The 17,655-nt window shown below is 50.8% G+C and overlaps 2 protein-coding genes and 1 long non-coding RNA gene across 3 annotated transcripts; 1 reads left to right on the top strand and 2 right to left on the bottom strand.

Annotated features, from left to right (window-relative positions):
* Window positions 1-134: 134 nt before the first annotated feature.
* Window positions 135-10,376, bottom strand: map2k6 (mitogen-activated protein kinase kinase 6). Its single transcript, XM_057028973.1, has 12 exons — window positions 10,003-10,376; window positions 6,111-6,174; window positions 5,739-5,787; window positions 5,060-5,173; window positions 4,865-4,984; window positions 3,424-3,540; window positions 3,300-3,351; window positions 3,091-3,218; window positions 2,821-2,898; window positions 2,598-2,737; window positions 2,463-2,508; window positions 135-2,109 (listed from the first exon to the last, which is right to left on the bottom strand). Exons 1-12 carry the CDS (start codon window positions 10,085-10,087, stop codon window positions 2,032-2,034), a joined length of 1,071 nt encoding a protein of 356 aa, XP_056884953.1. The 5' UTR covers window positions 10,088-10,376; the 3' UTR covers window positions 135-2,031.
* Window positions 2,049-3,589, top strand: LOC130523606 (uncharacterized). Its single transcript, XR_008949926.1, has 2 exons — window positions 2,049-2,153; window positions 2,439-3,589. It is a non-coding gene; the product is annotated as an uncharacterized LOC130523606 (long non-coding RNA).
* Window positions 10,377-11,609: 1,233 nt separating the features above from the next.
* btbd17a (BTB (POZ) domain containing 17a) lies at window positions 11,610-13,300 on the bottom strand. Its single transcript, XM_057028911.1, has 2 exons — window positions 12,994-13,300; window positions 11,610-12,814 (listed from the first exon to the last, which is right to left on the bottom strand). Exons 1-2 carry the CDS (start codon window positions 13,284-13,286, stop codon window positions 11,740-11,742), a joined length of 1,368 nt encoding a protein of 455 aa, XP_056884891.1. The 5' UTR covers window positions 13,287-13,300; the 3' UTR covers window positions 11,610-11,739.
* Between the last annotated feature and the right edge of the window lie 4,355 nt (window positions 13,301-17,655).

Raw genomic sequence — 17,655 nt, 5'->3', positions numbered from 1 at the left:
ATAAATCCTGACCGATTATCAGGATAATAGCCACCCAGTTAGCATAAAGGGTGGTTACACGCGAGGCCTCTCCCCTGCTGTTCGCTATAGAACCGGAGAAGCTGTAGGATTAAAAAATGGAGGCTGAGCATGTGTAAAAATACATTTTTGTTTATTTCCATCATGACAATTGCGCACGATCAGTTTGAGCAACCTTTTTTTTTTAATAGAAATTCACTGAGCTCTACGTGAACAGTCATCAGTCTTTAGCAGAGGCTTTACAGATGTGTTAATGCAGAGACACCCCCCCAACACACACACTCACACACACACACAACCAGTGAAAACAGGTGAACTCAGCAGGTGAGACGTAAACATACTGGCAGACGGGAAGTCCAAAACAAAGGCCGTCACATCAGAGGCTGATGCAGCACGGAGGGCAACGGTCAAGGTCATCATTTCCCCGGGAAGAGCGGAGCAAAGACAGGCGCTCTTTCCCGATTAATTTTAAAAAAAAAAGAACGGATGAGTCATGTGACAGGAAGAAACAATCTGAAAATATCAAATGCAAACGTGACACGTCCAGATTTAGTGGGACAGGACGCGTGAAGGGCTCCCGGCACAGCTGGACAGGGACCAAGTCATTGTCGCGTTACTGTTGAGTTTCATCATCATTTGTTCTGCTGTAAATGAAATAAATATTAAATGGCGACGCGGCTTCGCAGAGGCGTCACGTGTCTGTTAAGAACTCTCCGAGTTGGAAAAGAGTTTTGGACAGAATCTCATTCTGTAGAAATTCTTCTGTCCTTATCAAGACTTTTCACCAGCGTCGCTATTTCCATTCCTCTGCTGCCCCCCTGTGGAGGAAAAAATAAATACAACAAGCGACGCCTTCACGGGAATCCGGATTACGTGACACTCCCGCCGGATTACGTTTTAGAATCCAAAAGTGAGGAGATGATGAAACCCCGCCCTCCCGCCACAGGTCAGACCGTGAAGGCAACACGGGAGAGCAACAAACAGGAAACAGCAAGCTCAAACAGGAAGCGGGACACCTGCGTCATTCCTGCTCCGACGTGTTTCATCTCACAGAGGCACAAAGAAGGCAAACACACACACTGACACACACCTCTCTGCTGATCGATCAAGTTTTCTGAGAGAAAACAGCAGTTTGAAATAAATAAGAAATAAACTGCAAAAAAAATCTGATCGTGAATTATAATAATTACAATAATCTTAATAATAATAATAATATCCAGTCCTTTTCATGATAAACAGTGAGTAAAGAGGCTCCTGATTGGCTCAGAACGAATTCACCGCTGTACAACGTGACATGGACACACACACTCACACACACACACCTTGCACTCATGTGTGTGTGCGTGTGTGTGATGCTGGGCTGCGCGACTGATCTGTTTCATTTCCATTTTTGCTAATTCGTTCACGCAGCAGGAAAATCACAGCTTTTATTTTTAATCCAGGGGAAAAAAATGCCCATAAGGGGAAAATAAAAGTCTGATTCTGGGGAAAACCCGGGCCGCTGCGGGACCCTGAATTTGCTTAGCATCCCCTCCGGATCACATGTTTGAAGCCGTTTACGGCCTAAAAATGTTCTGGTCGGGTTGGATCAGCAGCCCAACACGCACGCTCGCACGCACACGTGCGCGCAGAGCCCAGAAACCTCAGATTCGATGGGTTTAAACAGCTGTAGGCGGCGGATCACCTGTGCATGCAGTCACTGGATAAATGTACATGGAGATTACACAGCGCTCGTTTAATCGCGCACGTCTTTATAGAATCTGAACCTTCTGAGTTTCAACATAATAACTTCTTTAAAAACTTCTGTGAACCCACGCGGTCACCTGATGCATCGAAGCCGAGGTCGCGTTTTCTGCATCCGACTTCCTAAATTATCCCAGGTCCGGTGTGGACGCCTCCCCCTCCTGCTTCCTCACCCTCTGGAGGAGAGGGAGGGAGGGGGCGCGGAGTCCTGCGGGTCGGATTGGTGAATCTGTTTGGCTCCTCCCTCCCCTCGTGTCCTCTGGCGGGCCCTCAGTCCCCCAGGATGACCTGGACAAAGCTCGCCACGTCCGTTTCTTTGGTGTCGTGGGAGGTGAAGAAAGGATGTTGCTGCGGAGGAGACGGATCGGTTCGGAAAGTTCTCCAATATCCTGGTAGGCCTAACAAATCTGTGCTCCTGTTTCATTAATATTTGATACAATATCCCAGTAGTGACATTAAAGCCCCATTTCTAAAAACAAGCGCGCATTTAACGTTCTTATCTGATGTTTTCAGGCGGAAATTTCGGTAGTAACGGTGCCCCCTATCTGTCACCAACATCATTACACCAACGTTATTGATTTCTTTACTGAGCTACTTTATATTTCTATTGTATGTTTTTAAAAACATTTTAAATGGTCCTTTCTTTCATTAAGGCTCAATTGCCCCCCTGTTTAAAGCTGCCAGACATCAAAGCCACTCACCATCAGTTCTGTGTAAGTCGGACGCTCTTTGGAAACTTTCTTCAAACTGCAAAAAACGCAGAAAAGCGAACAGAAACTTAAACCTTTCCGGAGATTTTCCGGGTGAAAAAGCAGCAGGAGGATAGAAAGGCCCACCACTGAGAGCTGAAGTCCACAAACTCGGGGGAGAACTGGCCGGCGGGAAGTTGAGGCGAGGGCTCCTCCACCACCTGCTTCAGCTGCTGGAACGGCGTCCCCCACGAGTCGTACGGGAAACGCAGGATGGCGAGCTCGATCTGGGACGAGAAGAGGGAGAACAACTCACTGGTTAAAGGGACTTTTACCGTGAGCGACAGCAACGGGACGACGCTTCATTCACCATAGTGATTCCTAAACTCCAGATGTCGGATTTGACGTTGTAGCCTTTCTGGTTCGTCTCCGGGTTGATTCTCTCCGGCTGTGGGACACGTGGACGAGGTGGCGTCAAAGGTCTTACACACAAATGCAACTTTACTCCGTCAATGCTAACAGGCTAGCCTGTTTCTACTCTCTTAGCATCGTCTACGGCCCCTGAAGCTAACGCCTCTGCTGCCCCCTGGTGGCTGCAGCGCCGCTCAATTCTGCCGACCTGGACGGAACGATTGGTTACCGCCATGTAGGGTTTGCAGCCAGCGTCCATGGTCTTCGCCACCGAGTCCACCAGGTAGCCGCTGATGCCGAAGTCGCACATCTTCACCTGACCCTGAGTGTTGATCAGCACGTTGGACGGTTTCACATCTGTGGCGACAGAGACGGGAGAAGCTCGTCAGCAGCTGAAGGAGCCGTCGCAGAGGCGGAAGCGAGCCGCGGCGCCGTCACCTCGATGGATGACCTGCAGGTTGCTGTGCAGATGCTCCAGAGCTTTGACGATCTGTAAACAAGAGGAACATTGTTGAGGCGCCGCCAGCTGACGGGAAACGCTGCTTCCGAGTGCCACGCCCACCGAAACGGCGATCTTTCCTAGGATGTCCTCGGGGATGGTCAGGCCCTTCTCAATCACCTGCTTGTAGAACTTGTCCAGGGACGTGTCCATCAGCTCCATGCAGATCCACACATCGCCCTGGCAACGCAGATTTTGGAAGAGGTCAGGCCAGAAAAGACAGCCGAAACCCCCCCCCCCCCCGGAATAACCAGGATGCCTGGCAGACAGACAGGAAGTAGCTGATTTTCTCCAGTTTAGTCGGGACTGAGTGTCGCAGGACGTCAGACGGACCCTCAAATACCAACTCAGCTGAGCTTCACCGGCAGAAATACCACAAATACCCAAGTAAACACAGTTTACTACTGTAGCATCACCTATAAACCAGCAGCTATACCAAGATTATAAGCCTCATTTTTACTGTTTCACACATTTGAATCAAGAGATTTGTAGTCTGCAACTTCTAAAATCTTCCATCAGAAGCTACCAACTGCCATCAGAAGCTACCAGCTGCCATCAAAAGCTACCAGCTGCCATCAGAAGCTACCGGCTGCCATCAGAAGCTACCAACTGCCATCAGAAGCTACCAACTGCCATCAAAAGCTACCAGCTGCCATCAAAAGCTACCAGCTGCCATCAGAAGCTAACAGCTGCCATTAGAAGCTATCAGCTGCCATCAGAAGCTATCAACTGCCATCAGAAGCTACCAACTGCCATCAGAAGCTACCAACTGCCATCAGAAGCTACCAGCTGCCATCAGAAGCTAACAGCTGCCATCAGAAGCTACCGGCTGCCATCAGAAGCTACCAACTGCCATCAGAAGCTACCAACTGCCATCAAAAGCTACCAGCTGCCATCAAAAGCTACCAGCTGCCATCAAAAGCTACCAGCTGCCATCAGAAGCTAACAGCTGCCATTAGAAGCTATCAGCTGCCATCAGAAGCTATCAACCGCCATCAAAAGCTACCAACTGCCATCAAAAGCTACCAGCTGCCATCAAAAGCTACCAGCTGCCATCAAAAGCTACCAGCTGCCATCAGAAGCTAACAGCTGCCATCAAAAGCTACCAGCTACCATCAGAAGCTATCGGCTGCCATCTGAAGCTATCGGCTGCCATCAGAAGCTATCGGCTGCCATCAGAAGCTATCGGCTGCCATCAGAAGCTACCAACTGCCATCAGAAGCTACAACTGCCATCAGAAGCTACAGCTGCCATCAAAAGCTACCAACTGCCATCAGAAGCTACCAGCTGCCATCAGAAGCTAACAGCTGCCATCAGAAGCTAACAGCTGCCATTAAAAGCTAACAGCTACCATTAGAAGCTATCAGCTGCCATCAGAAGCTACCGGCTGCCATCAGAAGCTACGAACTGCCATCAGAAGCTACCAGCTGCCATCAGAAGCTAACAGCTGCCATTAGAAACTACCAACTGCCATCAGAAGCTACCAGCTGCCACCATCAGTTACCTCTCTGAAAAGGGCTCCGTAGAAGGTGACGGTGTAGAAACAGTCCACCGTCCTCATGGAGATGTCCAGGTCCATCAGCAGCCTCTTCTGCTCCTGCGTGTTCACCGTCGCCCGGATACGCTGCCGGACGAGAGTCCAGCCGGTTCAGGAGAGTCCAGAACGTTTGAAGCAAACTAGACCCGACCGCCGGCTCACCTTCACCGCCATGATCAGGCTGCTGGGCACGTGCCTCATCTTGTCCACCACCCCGTACGCTCCCCGGCCGAGCTCGGCGATCCGCTCCAGGTCGTCGGCCTTCACCTCGAAATTCTGCCCCACACACAACAGAGGTCGAAAGGTCGTCAGACGCCGCCGAATACATCGCTTTCCTTCCTGTCTCCTCAGAGACCAGGGGGAGCTAACTGGACCAGTGGCGCCCTCTAAAGGCCCGGCGACGCCACTGAGGGCGATTCTGATAACCCAACGTCCTGGGAACGTCTCGGATTAAAGGAGGAAACGCGTTCTCATGGCCGCCGTCGGGGAGACGCCTGAACTCTGATGTTTATCTTCTTCTGGGCTCGAGCTCGGCGGCGTCTCTGCCAACGGAAAATACCACCTATTTGATGAGTTTTAAACAAATATTTTTACAGCCTGCTGGGCAATAAAAGACATTCCAGTCTGTCCACAATCAGAAACATTCAATTCACCCACAACGTGGGGGGGGGGGCAAAGCCAGAGAGAGAGAGAGAGAGGGCGAGCGTGGGACTGTACCAAACCAAAAGCAGACGGACGCAAGAGTAAACAGTGAGCAGTTACATAAGAGCGCAGAGAAAACAGGTTTAATCCTTGAATGGGACTGGAAGGGGGGGGGGGCAGGAAAACCAGGTGAGGGTACCTTCTCTCCGATGGTCACACACGCCTTGGAGTCCAGATCCCTGGGGGGTCTGAAACACACAAAGGTGAAAAGCTCCAGCACAAACGGTTCTCAACATTTCTGCGGTGGTTTGATCCACGTTTGACGAAGAGGAAAAAATAATCTGGTTTGTGGCGGCGAAACTGGCGTCGGGTCAGAACGCCCCCTCTGCCGCTGCTGAGCGCCTCCGGACGAAGGCGGGAACGTCGAACGCTTCCGCTTTTGTCGGGGTCGGGATAACGCCAACCGCCGCGGAGTCGCCCCCGTTAGCATTAGCGACAGTCGGTCCCAACGCCCCTTCGGGAGGTGGCGGGCGGCAGCGGCAGAGGTGACGCAGGTCGGCGGCAGACCTACACGGGGGCCGGGGGCGGCTGCTCGAAGACCTCCTTCGGGAGCTTGAGCGCCGGCTTCCTCTTGGCTGTAAACACACAGAAAAAAAAAGCTAGTTATCCTCCCGGCGCTAAACGATACAGTGATCCAACAATATCGATAAACACATCCAGGTGAGAGACGAATGGACGGGTCGTGATGTTAGCATCTGCGCTAGCTGCGCTAGCTAAAGACCTTCCTAAAAGACCTTCGTCCCCAGACCATTGACCTGATGACCTGACCTGGCCCACGGGTGCAGAAAGTAAGTAAAGAGACAGGTAGCTGCGCTCTGTCGCACGAAACACTGACCCGAGGCCATGCTCCACGCGCACGCACATGGGCGCGCACGTGCACGCACGCGGCGCTTCCCATGTTTGAACAGTGCAGGGCGTGACGCGTGACGCCTTTTGCTCCCTGCGTCGCCGCTCTGCAAAGCCGCATTGTTGTGCTGAAATGTCAGTTGGAGCCCCTCCCACACGCGCTCACTCGGGCAACAATGGTAATTGGAAACCGGCGCTCTGCTAACAGGTTAACGCTAACAACACGCCGATAAAACGCGGGCCCCCCACCCCCCTTCCTCGGTGGCTGAAGCCACGGGGGAGTGGATGTAGCAAAACAAACCCAAGCATGGAGCGTTTCCTGATACTTGTGAGTTTCTTGCACAACTGGAAGCTCCTGGTGAACACACCCTGACTGGGATGACTGGTGACAGCCTGACAGCTGATGGAGGCTAGCTTAAGCGCGGTGGATCCCCCCCCCCCCCCACGAACAGCCTGTGTCTAACAGCAGCAGCAGCAGGATTCAACATGTGGCTCTTACAAAAACGTTAGCAGCTGCGCTAACATTGCTGTTAGCTCCTGAACCACATTTATGCTATGCTAATATCAGCATTGTTTTCTCCGGGGGCACAGGAGGGACTGTAGAAACATTGCCCCACCCCGACACCGGGGACCAGTTCCACCCTGGAGAAAATAGTCGATGCTCCCGCTGGTTCGTCGCTAGTCGCGATGACTCAGCAAAGTCACGTTAGCCGGTTTTTTTTTTTAAGCTGGTTTATTAAAGTAGCGCTGCTAGCGTTAGCTTTGAGCTTAACTAGCAGGATTACACCTACACAAGCGTCTTTAACAATATCAACAATACTATTGAGAGGTTTGCTTCTTTAGCTTTGCCGCGCTGTGGCTAGCCGGCTACCTGGACACTCCCAGACAACAAAGCTTTCTTTTCTCTTTTCAAAGGCCTCATCAAAGGGAACAGGAGCAACGTGATTTTCCTGCTGGGTCTCGTGATTTCTCTGGCGCACGCAAATCTAAAAGAGCCCGAAATGAGAGTGAAGAAACCTGCTGCCGCCGACCGAGACCACGAAACCAGTACAGAGAAGAGCCGCTGGGGGGGGGCGGTGATTATGTAATCACTCCGGATCACCTAATGTTCTGTTCCGAGCGTAAAAAACAAGAACGCGAGCTGTTAGGTCTACCTGCTCCGGGGGTCTAACCTATCCCACACACCCACACGAGGAACCAGTTTGGTTCAGACTGGCTCCATCCTGGTAACTGGTTCCAGAGCTCGTTAAGTGTCTCAAGGAGAACCGGGCCGGGAGCAGAACCCTCAGATTCAGGGAACCAGAAACGGAGCAGCAGGGGTTCCACGTTCTCCCCGGACTCTTGTTTTGGTGGAAAATCTCTGGAAGATACCACTGTGGTCCGGGATGGGGGGGGTGTGTTAGAGCTTGATGTTATGGTTCTGGTCCCAGTCCAGGGTTCTGGTTCTGGTTCCTGGCTCATGGCAGATGGTAAGACAGAAGCAGGACCAGGGTGCATTTGTGCGTCCCAATAAAGTATCAAAGAACATCTCTTTGATCTTGTTTAAAGCTGGGATCTGCGTTCTGACACGGATCTTGTCAGCGTTCCCGGCGCCCTCCAGCAGAACCGCTCAAACGCACACGTTCCCCCTCGCCGGGGCAGCTGAAGAAACTCGGGTCGGAACGCGTCGTTCCCTCGTCCTCCGGATCAAGTTGCGCAAGTCGACGACGCAATTCCTTCCTCTATTTCTGCCGAGCTCAGCATCGGACCACGGCGGCCTAACTGGGACCAGCAACGTGCCTCATTCCTGCTGCTGTTCAGCACCAGAATGTTGTAGCCCCCCCCCCCCCCCCCCCCCCCCCCCCCCCCCCCCCCCCCCCCCAGGTCCTCAGCAGGCATTTCAGGGGGTTTTAAAAGGGAACAAATCGCTGCGGCACACCAACGGTTAAACACGCCGTGAGCAGCCACACGAATCCAAACTATTCTGGGGGGGCAGCAAATAAAAAAGTACCCCCCCCCCCACCCCTCCCAAAGATGGCAGCGTCTCTAAGTTACAGCTGTCAGGAGCTCCTTTGGGAAGCATGGTGTCACCAGCTCACCCTGCACTTCCTGTCACTGCGCCAGTGTCAGACTGCCCCCCCCCCCCAGGTCCTCAGCAGGCATTTCAGGGGGTTTTAAAAGGGAACAAATCGCTGCGGCACACCAACGGTTAAACACGCCGCGAGCAGCCACACGAATCCAAACTATTCTGGGGGGGCAGCAAATAAAAAAGTACCCCCCCCCCCACCCCTCCCAAAGATGGCAGCGTCTCTAAGTTACAGCTGTCAGGAGCTCCTTTGGGAAGCATGGTGTCACCAGCTCACCCTGCACTTCCTGTCACTGCGCCAGTGTCAGACTGCCCCCCCCCCAGAACAAGAATAACCCCCCCAAGAACAAGAACCACCCCCACAGAGCCTTCGGCTCCAGCTCGTGTGTCCGTCCGCACGTCTGTAGGCAGGACAGATGTTTCCAGCACCTCCCGGCCTTTGCCCCCCCCCCCCCCACGAATGTGGCGTAGCCGAGGCAACAGGAAGTGCTGAGATTCTGGCTGTGGTCAGGATGAGCCACAAGGTTGTGGGTTCAACCCCCAGTTAGCACCAACTGTGGTGTCCGTGTGAGGTTCCCCTTCCATTAATACCCCCCACCCACCTCCAGGTCATAGCTCATATGAACAAATTAATTGCCCCACAGGGGCAAATAAAGCTGTTCTTTCTTTTAACAAAACAATGAATCAGTTTGTGTGAACAATTAAGGGAAAATCCTTTACTGGTTCACTGTAAACTGAATGTCTGGTCCACATCCAGGTGCTTGTTCTGCGCACGTGCGCGTGCACGAGGATGACAGCTCGTTATTCGTAAGAACATTGTCGACTGCAGCAACAATTTCTGTTGTCTCTTTCTAATAAAGGAAGGTTCGAGTTGATCCAAAACAGGAAGTTCCTCCATGTTGCCAGGTGAGCTCTCCACTCAGCTCGTGTGTGCGCGTGCTCCGCCACACCGGTGATTAAAAAAAAAAAAAAGTTGGGGTCAAAGTGTGGCGTCCGCGAGCCGCGCCAACATTGGCGCTTCAGCGGAACTGAGTGGAGAACTGTCACATGTTAAAGTCACATTTCTGCCCGAAAACTCCCAACGTGCCGCGAGCAACATTAAAAGTGCCATTTGCACGTCGTCGCTGCACGCGACCTGACGGCCGTCGTTCACCTTTGCGTGACGAACCGGAGCCTCACGCGCTGAACTCGTGCAGGAGTTCGTTACAAAGTGTCCTTGTCGGTCTCGTGACTCCTAAAAGACGCCCCTCGCGCTTAACATCACTGCCTGCAACCGTGCGCGAGTGAGCGCGCGCGCGCGCGCGCAGCATCGTCTTACCAGGAACTGTGCAAAAGGGGGAAGATCTGAAACAGGAAATGCAACTGACCCTCACAAAAGCGTGTTAACTTTAAAATGCACGGGCCGTGCGCGAGCTGCAGGGGTGCACGCGGCGCCCCGTGCAGCACTGATTGCATGGCGGTAGTTGTGCACGGATCGGTGTGGTTCTCTTACCTCCTCTCGGCTGAGACATTTCCCCTTTGCTTTGATGGGGGGGAGGGGAAGCACAAAAGCCTTCTTTCTCGCTCCCTCCCTCCATCGCCGTCGCGCCGGAGCTTCAGCCGCTCGCCCTTTTTGCAACAAAGATGCAAAAACGAGCCTCGATCTTCATGCACTTGGAGCCCTTTTGCGTTCAAAGCGTGCGCGTCGGCACCCGCGGCCGCGGTACCAATGCACGGCGTCCGCGGCGTCGGGGAAAGCGCGATTTCTGCAAATACACTGCAAAAAAATCCTCCGCAGCACTTACATGATGGGCCAAGAGCTGGCAGCTGAAAGCTCTTAACTTGGATCAGAGCGAGACCCTGCGAGAGTGCGTTCTTCCTGCTTGGAGCGCAAAGGATACTGGGAAATGTAGTACCAGCAGCCAACGCGCTCGGAGCTTGCTTATCTGCACGCGAGACTAAAATAACTTTGGACGAAAATCAGGAACTAATTGGTGGTTTCGATACCTAGCGGCGGCTGAAAGAGCTAACCTAAAACCAAATTACCGTCATTTCCAGCTGCCAAAGTCATTTTCATTGTGGAGAATTTATATTTGTATAGATGTGTTTAAATTTACTGCAACAATGTTAATAATTGTACCTGCAAAGTGCAAAGTACTGTTTTTATTTGTTTATTTTAGTTTACTTTGTATTTCATCTTGACCATTTAAAAACAAACAAACACTGTGTTGTTATACTGTATTAGTAAAATGAACATTAATGCAGCCTTTGTATTTAAATACTTGTTAAATACCTATTCAGGTGTGTTTGAAGAGAAACACGCCAACATTTCTAATTTATATCTGCTACAAATTAAATTCAGCCATTAAAATCAGGAATCAATATGGCAGCATGACATTAATTTCATGAACAAATGCCCTTTAATGTTTTTATTTCACAACATTTTAGCAAAATGTCTGATTCTGTGATCTGCAAAAATAACAAATTACTTTATAATCACAGTTTACAGAGCCAACCAAAAATGTCAGGAGAGTTTATTACAGTTTATTGGCACATTTGTTGGTTTTTCTTTTTGAATTTTTCACTCATCTTCATCAACAGACTAAAACCACCTTCGAAAAATCGGCTGAAACATTTCTGTAGGACAATTTTAAAACTTAAAAAACCCCAACTTTATTAGGAATTCTATTGTTCAACACATCAGACATCGACTAATGAGGGGATCTACTCTGGTGTGAACTACAGCCTAAATGACTGAAATAAAAAATGACTTTTTCAGGTGTTTATTTACACCAGAGAACAAATGTTGCCTCACTTGAGGCTAAACTTCAGGATAAAACAACATGGAATCTAAACATCTATAAATGTGCATTTACTTCTATCGCAAATCTTGATCCTTGAAACAGCCTGTTGGTGTGATGACCTCTGACCTCTCTACTGTAAACGGGTAAAAAATAGCACCAAAAAAAACCAAAATCAGTATTTCTGGATTTCAGCTCCAAGCGGAGGAGTCGATGAGGATAAAGGTGGAAATAAATATGTTTTTCTGACCAAGATCACAAAGAATATAAAAATATGGGGGGGGGGGGGGGGGGGGGGGGTTGATGGGTTTGATGGCGTTTAGGTGACGATTGAGGAGGAGCCAGCGTGGCCCCTGGTTCAGTCCCGAGTACGTCACCGTTGTCCCCAACAACAGCGGCTCCACGTTACGCCGCCAGTGGTGGAAGCAGCCTGGAGGACGATGGAACGCTCAGTTCTTGGTGGTTATGAGGGTTTGGTACAACGGTTTCACCACAATATGAAGGAAGAGCGAGCCGTCGATGAGGTAGTCGGACGTGCGGCGGTACAGGTCGGCCTGGGCCAAGAAGTCGCCGTTTTCCTCTGTGCTCTGGTGGAAGTTGTAGACGTGCTTCACCACCAGCTTCCCCTGCTGTTGGGCCATCACCAGCACCGTCTTCTGGAAATTCACCCCTGCAAAATCCGCGCTGGACGTGGCCGGCGTGATGATGATGCGCGGGCGCCCGCCATCCACCCGGGTCGGCTGCATGGCGCCCGTCTCGGTGTATATGGGTCTCATGCTGAGGGGCAGCCAGCGTGGCGAGAAGAGAGCGTTCCACGTGACACGCTTGCCGGAGTCGTGGCCGCTGGGCCCCAGCTGGGTCTGGAAGCTGGTGCTGCGGTCATCACGCGTCGGGGTGCTGATGATCCAGGATGAGCCCCACGAGGGCGACAGGTAGTTCCTGGGCATGAAGAGGCTGCAGTTCACGTCGAAGAACTTGGCCATGTGCAGAGGTGACGCAGAGTGGAACTGGTAGGACATGTAGAGCAGGTCCCGCACCGACTCCTGATAGCGAGCCAGCACGGGCGACTGCGTCTGCAGCCGGAAGAGCTCCCGCGGGGGCATCATGGCGTAGCGCACGGCCCTCAGGGCGTTCTCTGCCGTCAGACCGTCGGGCCCGTTCTGAAGAATCCACGTCTCCAGAGCAGCGAAGAGCTCCATCTCGCTCTGCAGGATGAGATCGGAGCGCTGCAGCAGGGTCATGAGAAGCTGGCTGCTGATGCTCACCCACTCGCCGCTCTGCAGCAGCGCCGACAGGTTCCACGCCATGTACCGAAGGCAGCTCTCCTGCAGCGTCACGTCCCCAGCCTGCAGGGCGTAGTCATACCAGCCCGCCACGTGGCCCGATGGTGAGTCCCGAGCCAGGTTCTGGGTCATGTACTGAGTGATGCCCTGCTGGAGACCCATCACCTGATATTTGGTGGCCAGCTTGTGGAGCGGTGTGGCCTGGTCCAATCGAAGGGAGATGTCTCCACAGTACAGGTACCTGAGGAGGGCGGATGGAAGGACATCATGAACCCGTGAAGACGCGTCAATAAAACATTGTTCTACTGCTGTTGACCTCTAGGGGCAGTATGAGTCCATGAGTGACTGCATGGGGCCGGCAGAGGTGAATCTGAAGGACAAACATCGTGGTGCGTGATAGCGTGCGGTCGGGAGGCTCACCTGATGAACTTGTCGAAGACGGCGGCGCAGTCGGCGCTCTCTTTCAGGACGAGCAGGCTGCCGTTACGGCCCAGCAGCATCTCTTCGAAGGTGGGGCTCTGCAGGGAGAGCACCAGGGAGTGGGCCTGGATCACCTTCACCTCGTCGGCGCTGGGCGTCTCCACCCGGAGCGACACGTCGCTGCCGTTGCCCTGGAGCAGCAGGGCTTCCAGACGCTGGACCACCGTCAGAGAGTGGCTGATGGTGTCCCCACCGCCACCGGCAGCCCCTTCCTGCACCCCACCGACCCCCATCACACCTGCCCGAGGAGAAGGTGAAGTTATCCAGGCAGATGAAGCTCATGGAACAGTGTTTTCCTTTGTCAGTTGTTTGGGATCAGTAAACCTTGGCCTAACCCTACACCAGTTTCTCTGATCTGACCGATAGATGAGGTTACTGGGCCGACAGTGGGTCAGAATCGATCGTTCCAGCTGAGGGATTGTGGGTCACCATTAATTAAAACTGTCTCAACTGAGCCCCCCCCCACCCCCCCCCCCCCACGTCTGCATGGCCCAAGTGAAAAGTCTCATTGTGACCTAATTAAATGATTACATTTTTCAGTCGAGGTGACATCACAAACTTTAATTAACGGTGATCTAGGATTTAGAATTACTGGATTAAAACTCCTCTACGCTAATTCTAGCAACCAGTTCTCAGGTTCTATCTAGATCAAAGACCAACACCAGGGTGGAGAGTTCGCATTCATTCTTGGTGAAGGTCTCCACACATTTGATCTCCGTGTTCTTCTCTTCCCGTCATCGCCTGACCTACCTGCAGCGGCGGCCCAGGGCAGCAGCCAGAGGGTCAGCCTCATCTGGACCTGAACAGCTCGGTTCATCATCTCGCCACCACGATGCCGTCTGGACGTCTGGGCAGGACCGGTGCTCGTTACCCTCCCCACCCCCAGACCCTCGTCCATCGATCGATGGATGGAAACAGACCCAGGATGGTTTTCATCTTTTCAAATTAATCTCCTGTACTGATTGGGTCGGAGTTGTGGTGGGCGTGGTTTTGACAGTGATAGCGTGTGTGTGTGTGTTAAAATACTCGTTCTATTAGCAAAATAAGGACATTTTGAGACGTGAGGACATCACCAGTACTCACAACTTCAAAGGACTATTTAAGAGTTAATGCGTGGTTTTAAGGTTGAGTTTAGAATTGAGTTTTGGTCAGAAATGAGGGTTGGTTGGGATGGTCAAGGTAAGGAGCTGGAGAATGTCCATGAAAGTCCTCACAGGGATTGAAGAACAGGAATGTGTGTGTGTGTGTGTGTGTGTGTGTGTGTGTGTGTGTGTTGCTAAGAGAATAGCAGACAGCTGCAGAGTTGTGACTGTTACAAATGTAATAAAAGGAATAAAAGTGATTATGCAGAATTGACACAGGTTATTTTCATCACCATGACAACGAGTAAACAACAGAATTGTCTGGGCTGAACTTTCTTTTGCAAGAGTGCACATCCATATTTGTGTCAGTGAGTTCACCCACTTTAGTTTGTGCCCGACACGAGTACGTTAATCACAGCCGCAGGCTATCACGCGCCTCATGTGTGGCGGTGGGGGGTAAATGACGCGATCAATATTCATCTGTCCTCGATATATTAATCATCTCTTTTCACATTTACAGCACGGATGTTTTCAGGCTCCTCCCACTTTGTGCATTTTGCTATGCTGTTATGTGTATTTACTAAAGATAAAAGTTAAAATATTTCAAGGAGAAGATTACAAAAACAGTTCTGCTGCTCTGAAGGTTCCCCAGAGCACAGTGACCTCCACAGGATCCTCCATCATCCTCAGAAGGACGAGGTTGGACGTCCAAACTGAACAATCCAGAGAAAAGAGTCTGAGACGTGACCAAGAACCCGATGATCACTGAGCTCCAGAGATCCTGTGTGCTGAGGGGAGAAAGTTCCAGAAGGTCAACCATCACCAACCTGAGCTTCATGGCAGCTTGTCCACATAGAAGCTAAAGGCACCTGAAGGAACCAAGATTCTCTGGTCTGATTGAACAAGACAGAAGTTTTTGTTCTTAACTTATCGTGATTGGAGGAACCCAACTCATCATCTGGACAAGAACCCAACTCATCATCTGGACAAGAGCATCTCTGGAGACACCTGAACATATCTGTCCACCAACATCTACCCGATCAGACTGTTGATCACAGGTGTGTGTAAGTGTGACACCACCACCACCACCACCACCACCATCATCATCATCATCATCATCATCATCATCATCATCATCATCATCACCATCACCACCATCATCATCATCATCATCATCACCATCACCATCACCACCATCATCATCATCATCATCATCATCATCATCATCATCATCATCATCACCACCACCACCATCATCATCATCATCATCATCTCATCATCATCATCATCATCACATCACCATCACCATCATCATCATCATCATCACATCATCATCATCATCACCACCACCACCATCATCATCATCACATCATCATCATCATCATCATCATCATCACCATCACCACCATCATCATCATCATCATCATCATCATCATCATCAGCTGCACATTTAAATAGCGGCCCTCCAAAACAGACATGTGTTTCCCCGACGCTTCCAGCAGAGGGAGCACGAGCACCACGTCATCCAAATAAAGGTGAAAACAAACTTCACGACAGACAGACAGGCAGGCAGGCAGGCAGGCAGGCAGGCAGGCAGGCAGACAGACAGACAGACAGGCAGGCAGGCAGGCAGGCAGACAGGCAGGCAGGCAGACAAAAAGGCAACTGTTGAAGTGCAGAAAAGAAAAAGAACAGATGAAAGAAGCAGGTCAACCAAGTGCGTTGCATAAAAAAATGTAGCATTTAGGGCAGTTATGTCACAAATGTGTGTTTGTTTTGCTAAAAAAAAAAGGGAAAGACTCATATTTAACATCATAACTGAGTGAATCGGTGTTAAAGTCACTGCTTTGGTATTTCTGAGTCTGCCAGTTTGCCAGTCAGCCTTTGGAAAATTGTTAGATTATTTTGATTATTGCGGTCGTACCAAGGGAAGTTAGCATTAGCATACACAATGACTTCACAGTGCTCTGCTGGACTTGGAATCACCTGTCTGCTGTAAGCTACGATTAGCACGAGCTAACTGCGGCAAACGTGACAACAGTGCTGAAAATAGGGGAAAGTGTGTGACCTAGTGAGGATTCACAGACAGTTCAGGCCGTCACGGAGGACACAGGCGTACCGAGCTTACATGTGAGCGGGGATAAGATGACAGTGCTTGTCTCACATTTCTGCCCTTTGGAAAGTGCAGCCTGACAGTTTGGAGAGCCGAGAATGTGGCTCAGGCAGAGGTGACCTTCGATGGCGCTGGGGCTCCTTTTCCTGTTTCTGCTCCATCTCTGCGGAGATTCATTCATTCACCGTTACAGGAAACTGTCATTTAAGCAAAGAGTAGGCAGGAATTCTATCTGATGCCTGGAGATGATGCTTGAACTCCCTAGAAATAATGCTCAGAAATAAATAATAAGCCTCTGACTGACTATGATCTATGTATTTTTACTTCTTGTTGCCAAATCCCATGGCGGTGTTACTTCAGTGTTTGTCTTAGATAATGCTGACATGAATAAACATGGCCGACAGCCACGCGATGTTGACATCATTGGAAGATGGTCATCGGATCGCGGGGAACAGATTTGGTTTGATTGTTACAGGCGTCCGCTGGACGTCCCTGGACCCTAACACCTGAAGGACGTCCCTGGACCCTAACACCTGAAGGACGTCCCTGGACCCTAACACCTGAAGGACGTCCCTGGACCCTAACACCTGAAGGACCCTCAACACATCTGTGGTTCTCATTTAGGGTTAGGTGCAAGTTCAACTATTTCCTGAAACCGCTAGGGGGCACTAGACCCAGACCGTTTCTGCTGTATCTGACTTGTATTTCTGGGGATTTTGTGTCCATAAAAGGAAGATTTGTTGTCGGTGATCTTCATGAGGAATATGAGCTGCTGCAGCAGGAAACATTAGCCTTCAAATACAGCTGTAATTGTTCGGCGTGCGAAAGCCAAGGGCTCTGATCAATAATGACTCGTGTCTGTGCATGATTATCAGCTCTGTCGAGGTTCATCAGCATGAGTGACCCCCCACCCCCCTACCAAACCCCCGTTCACAGAAAAAATCAGACACGTTTGTTGTCAGGCACAGCTGATGGATGAATTTGTTCCTCTAATCAAACCTATTATAAATGAGCTGTTTGCTTTGGATTTTTACTGTTATCAGCGGAGCCAGATTTGCTTTCTCTGAGGATTTAGTGGAAAAATTTGGTTTCTGAGGTTCATGTCAACTTTAGAGTCAAGAGTTCTACATGTTGCGTGGACAAATGTACATTTTATGACGACAACGATCTGAAGTTTAAAAATAGAATAGAATCACAACCCAGCTGTATTTGTGCATTTATTCCCACACAGGCGGCCACTAGAGGGCGATAGAGATGGTTTGGTTTAGCTAGGCTGTGTTTAGATTAACTAGAATTATTCATGGTCCATGTTAAATCAGGAAGTGTTTCTGTCCTGTCGGCCGCTGAGGCAGCAGAAAAGAGCGCCCCCTGCTGGGATGTTGTTTGATCGGTGGTTGTTGGATCGCC

Source organism: Takifugu flavidus, chromosome 1 (genome assembly GCF_003711565.1).
Source record: "Takifugu flavidus isolate HTHZ2018 chromosome 1, ASM371156v2, whole genome shotgun sequence".
Lineage (NCBI taxonomy): Eukaryota > Metazoa > Chordata > Actinopteri > Tetraodontiformes > Tetraodontidae > Takifugu > Takifugu flavidus.
The sequence above is the reverse complement of the archived record's forward strand: the minus strand, read 5'-3'. Positions and strand labels throughout refer to the sequence as shown.

Coding starts and splice junctions, on each gene's coding strand:
- btbd17a (XM_057028911.1), bottom strand. CDS start 13,286: ATGGGGGTCGGTGGGGTGCAGGAAGGGGCTGCCGGTGGCGGTGGGGAC. Junction 12,815..12,993: donor GTCTTCGACAAGTTCATCAG/GTGAGCCTCCCG, acceptor CGCCCTCCTCAG/GTACCTGTACTGTGGAGACA.
- map2k6 (XM_057028973.1), bottom strand. CDS start 10,087: ATGGAGGGAGGGAGCGAGAAAGAAGGCTTTTGTGCTTCCCCTCCCCCC. Junction 3,352..3,423: donor TAGGAAAGATCGCCGTTTCG/GTGGGCGTGGCA, acceptor TCTTGTTTACAG/ATCGTCAAAGCTCTGGAGCA. Junction 2,110..2,462: donor CGACTTACACAGAACTGATG/GTGAGTGGCTTT, acceptor TCTCCTCCGCAG/CAACATCCTTTCTTCACCTC.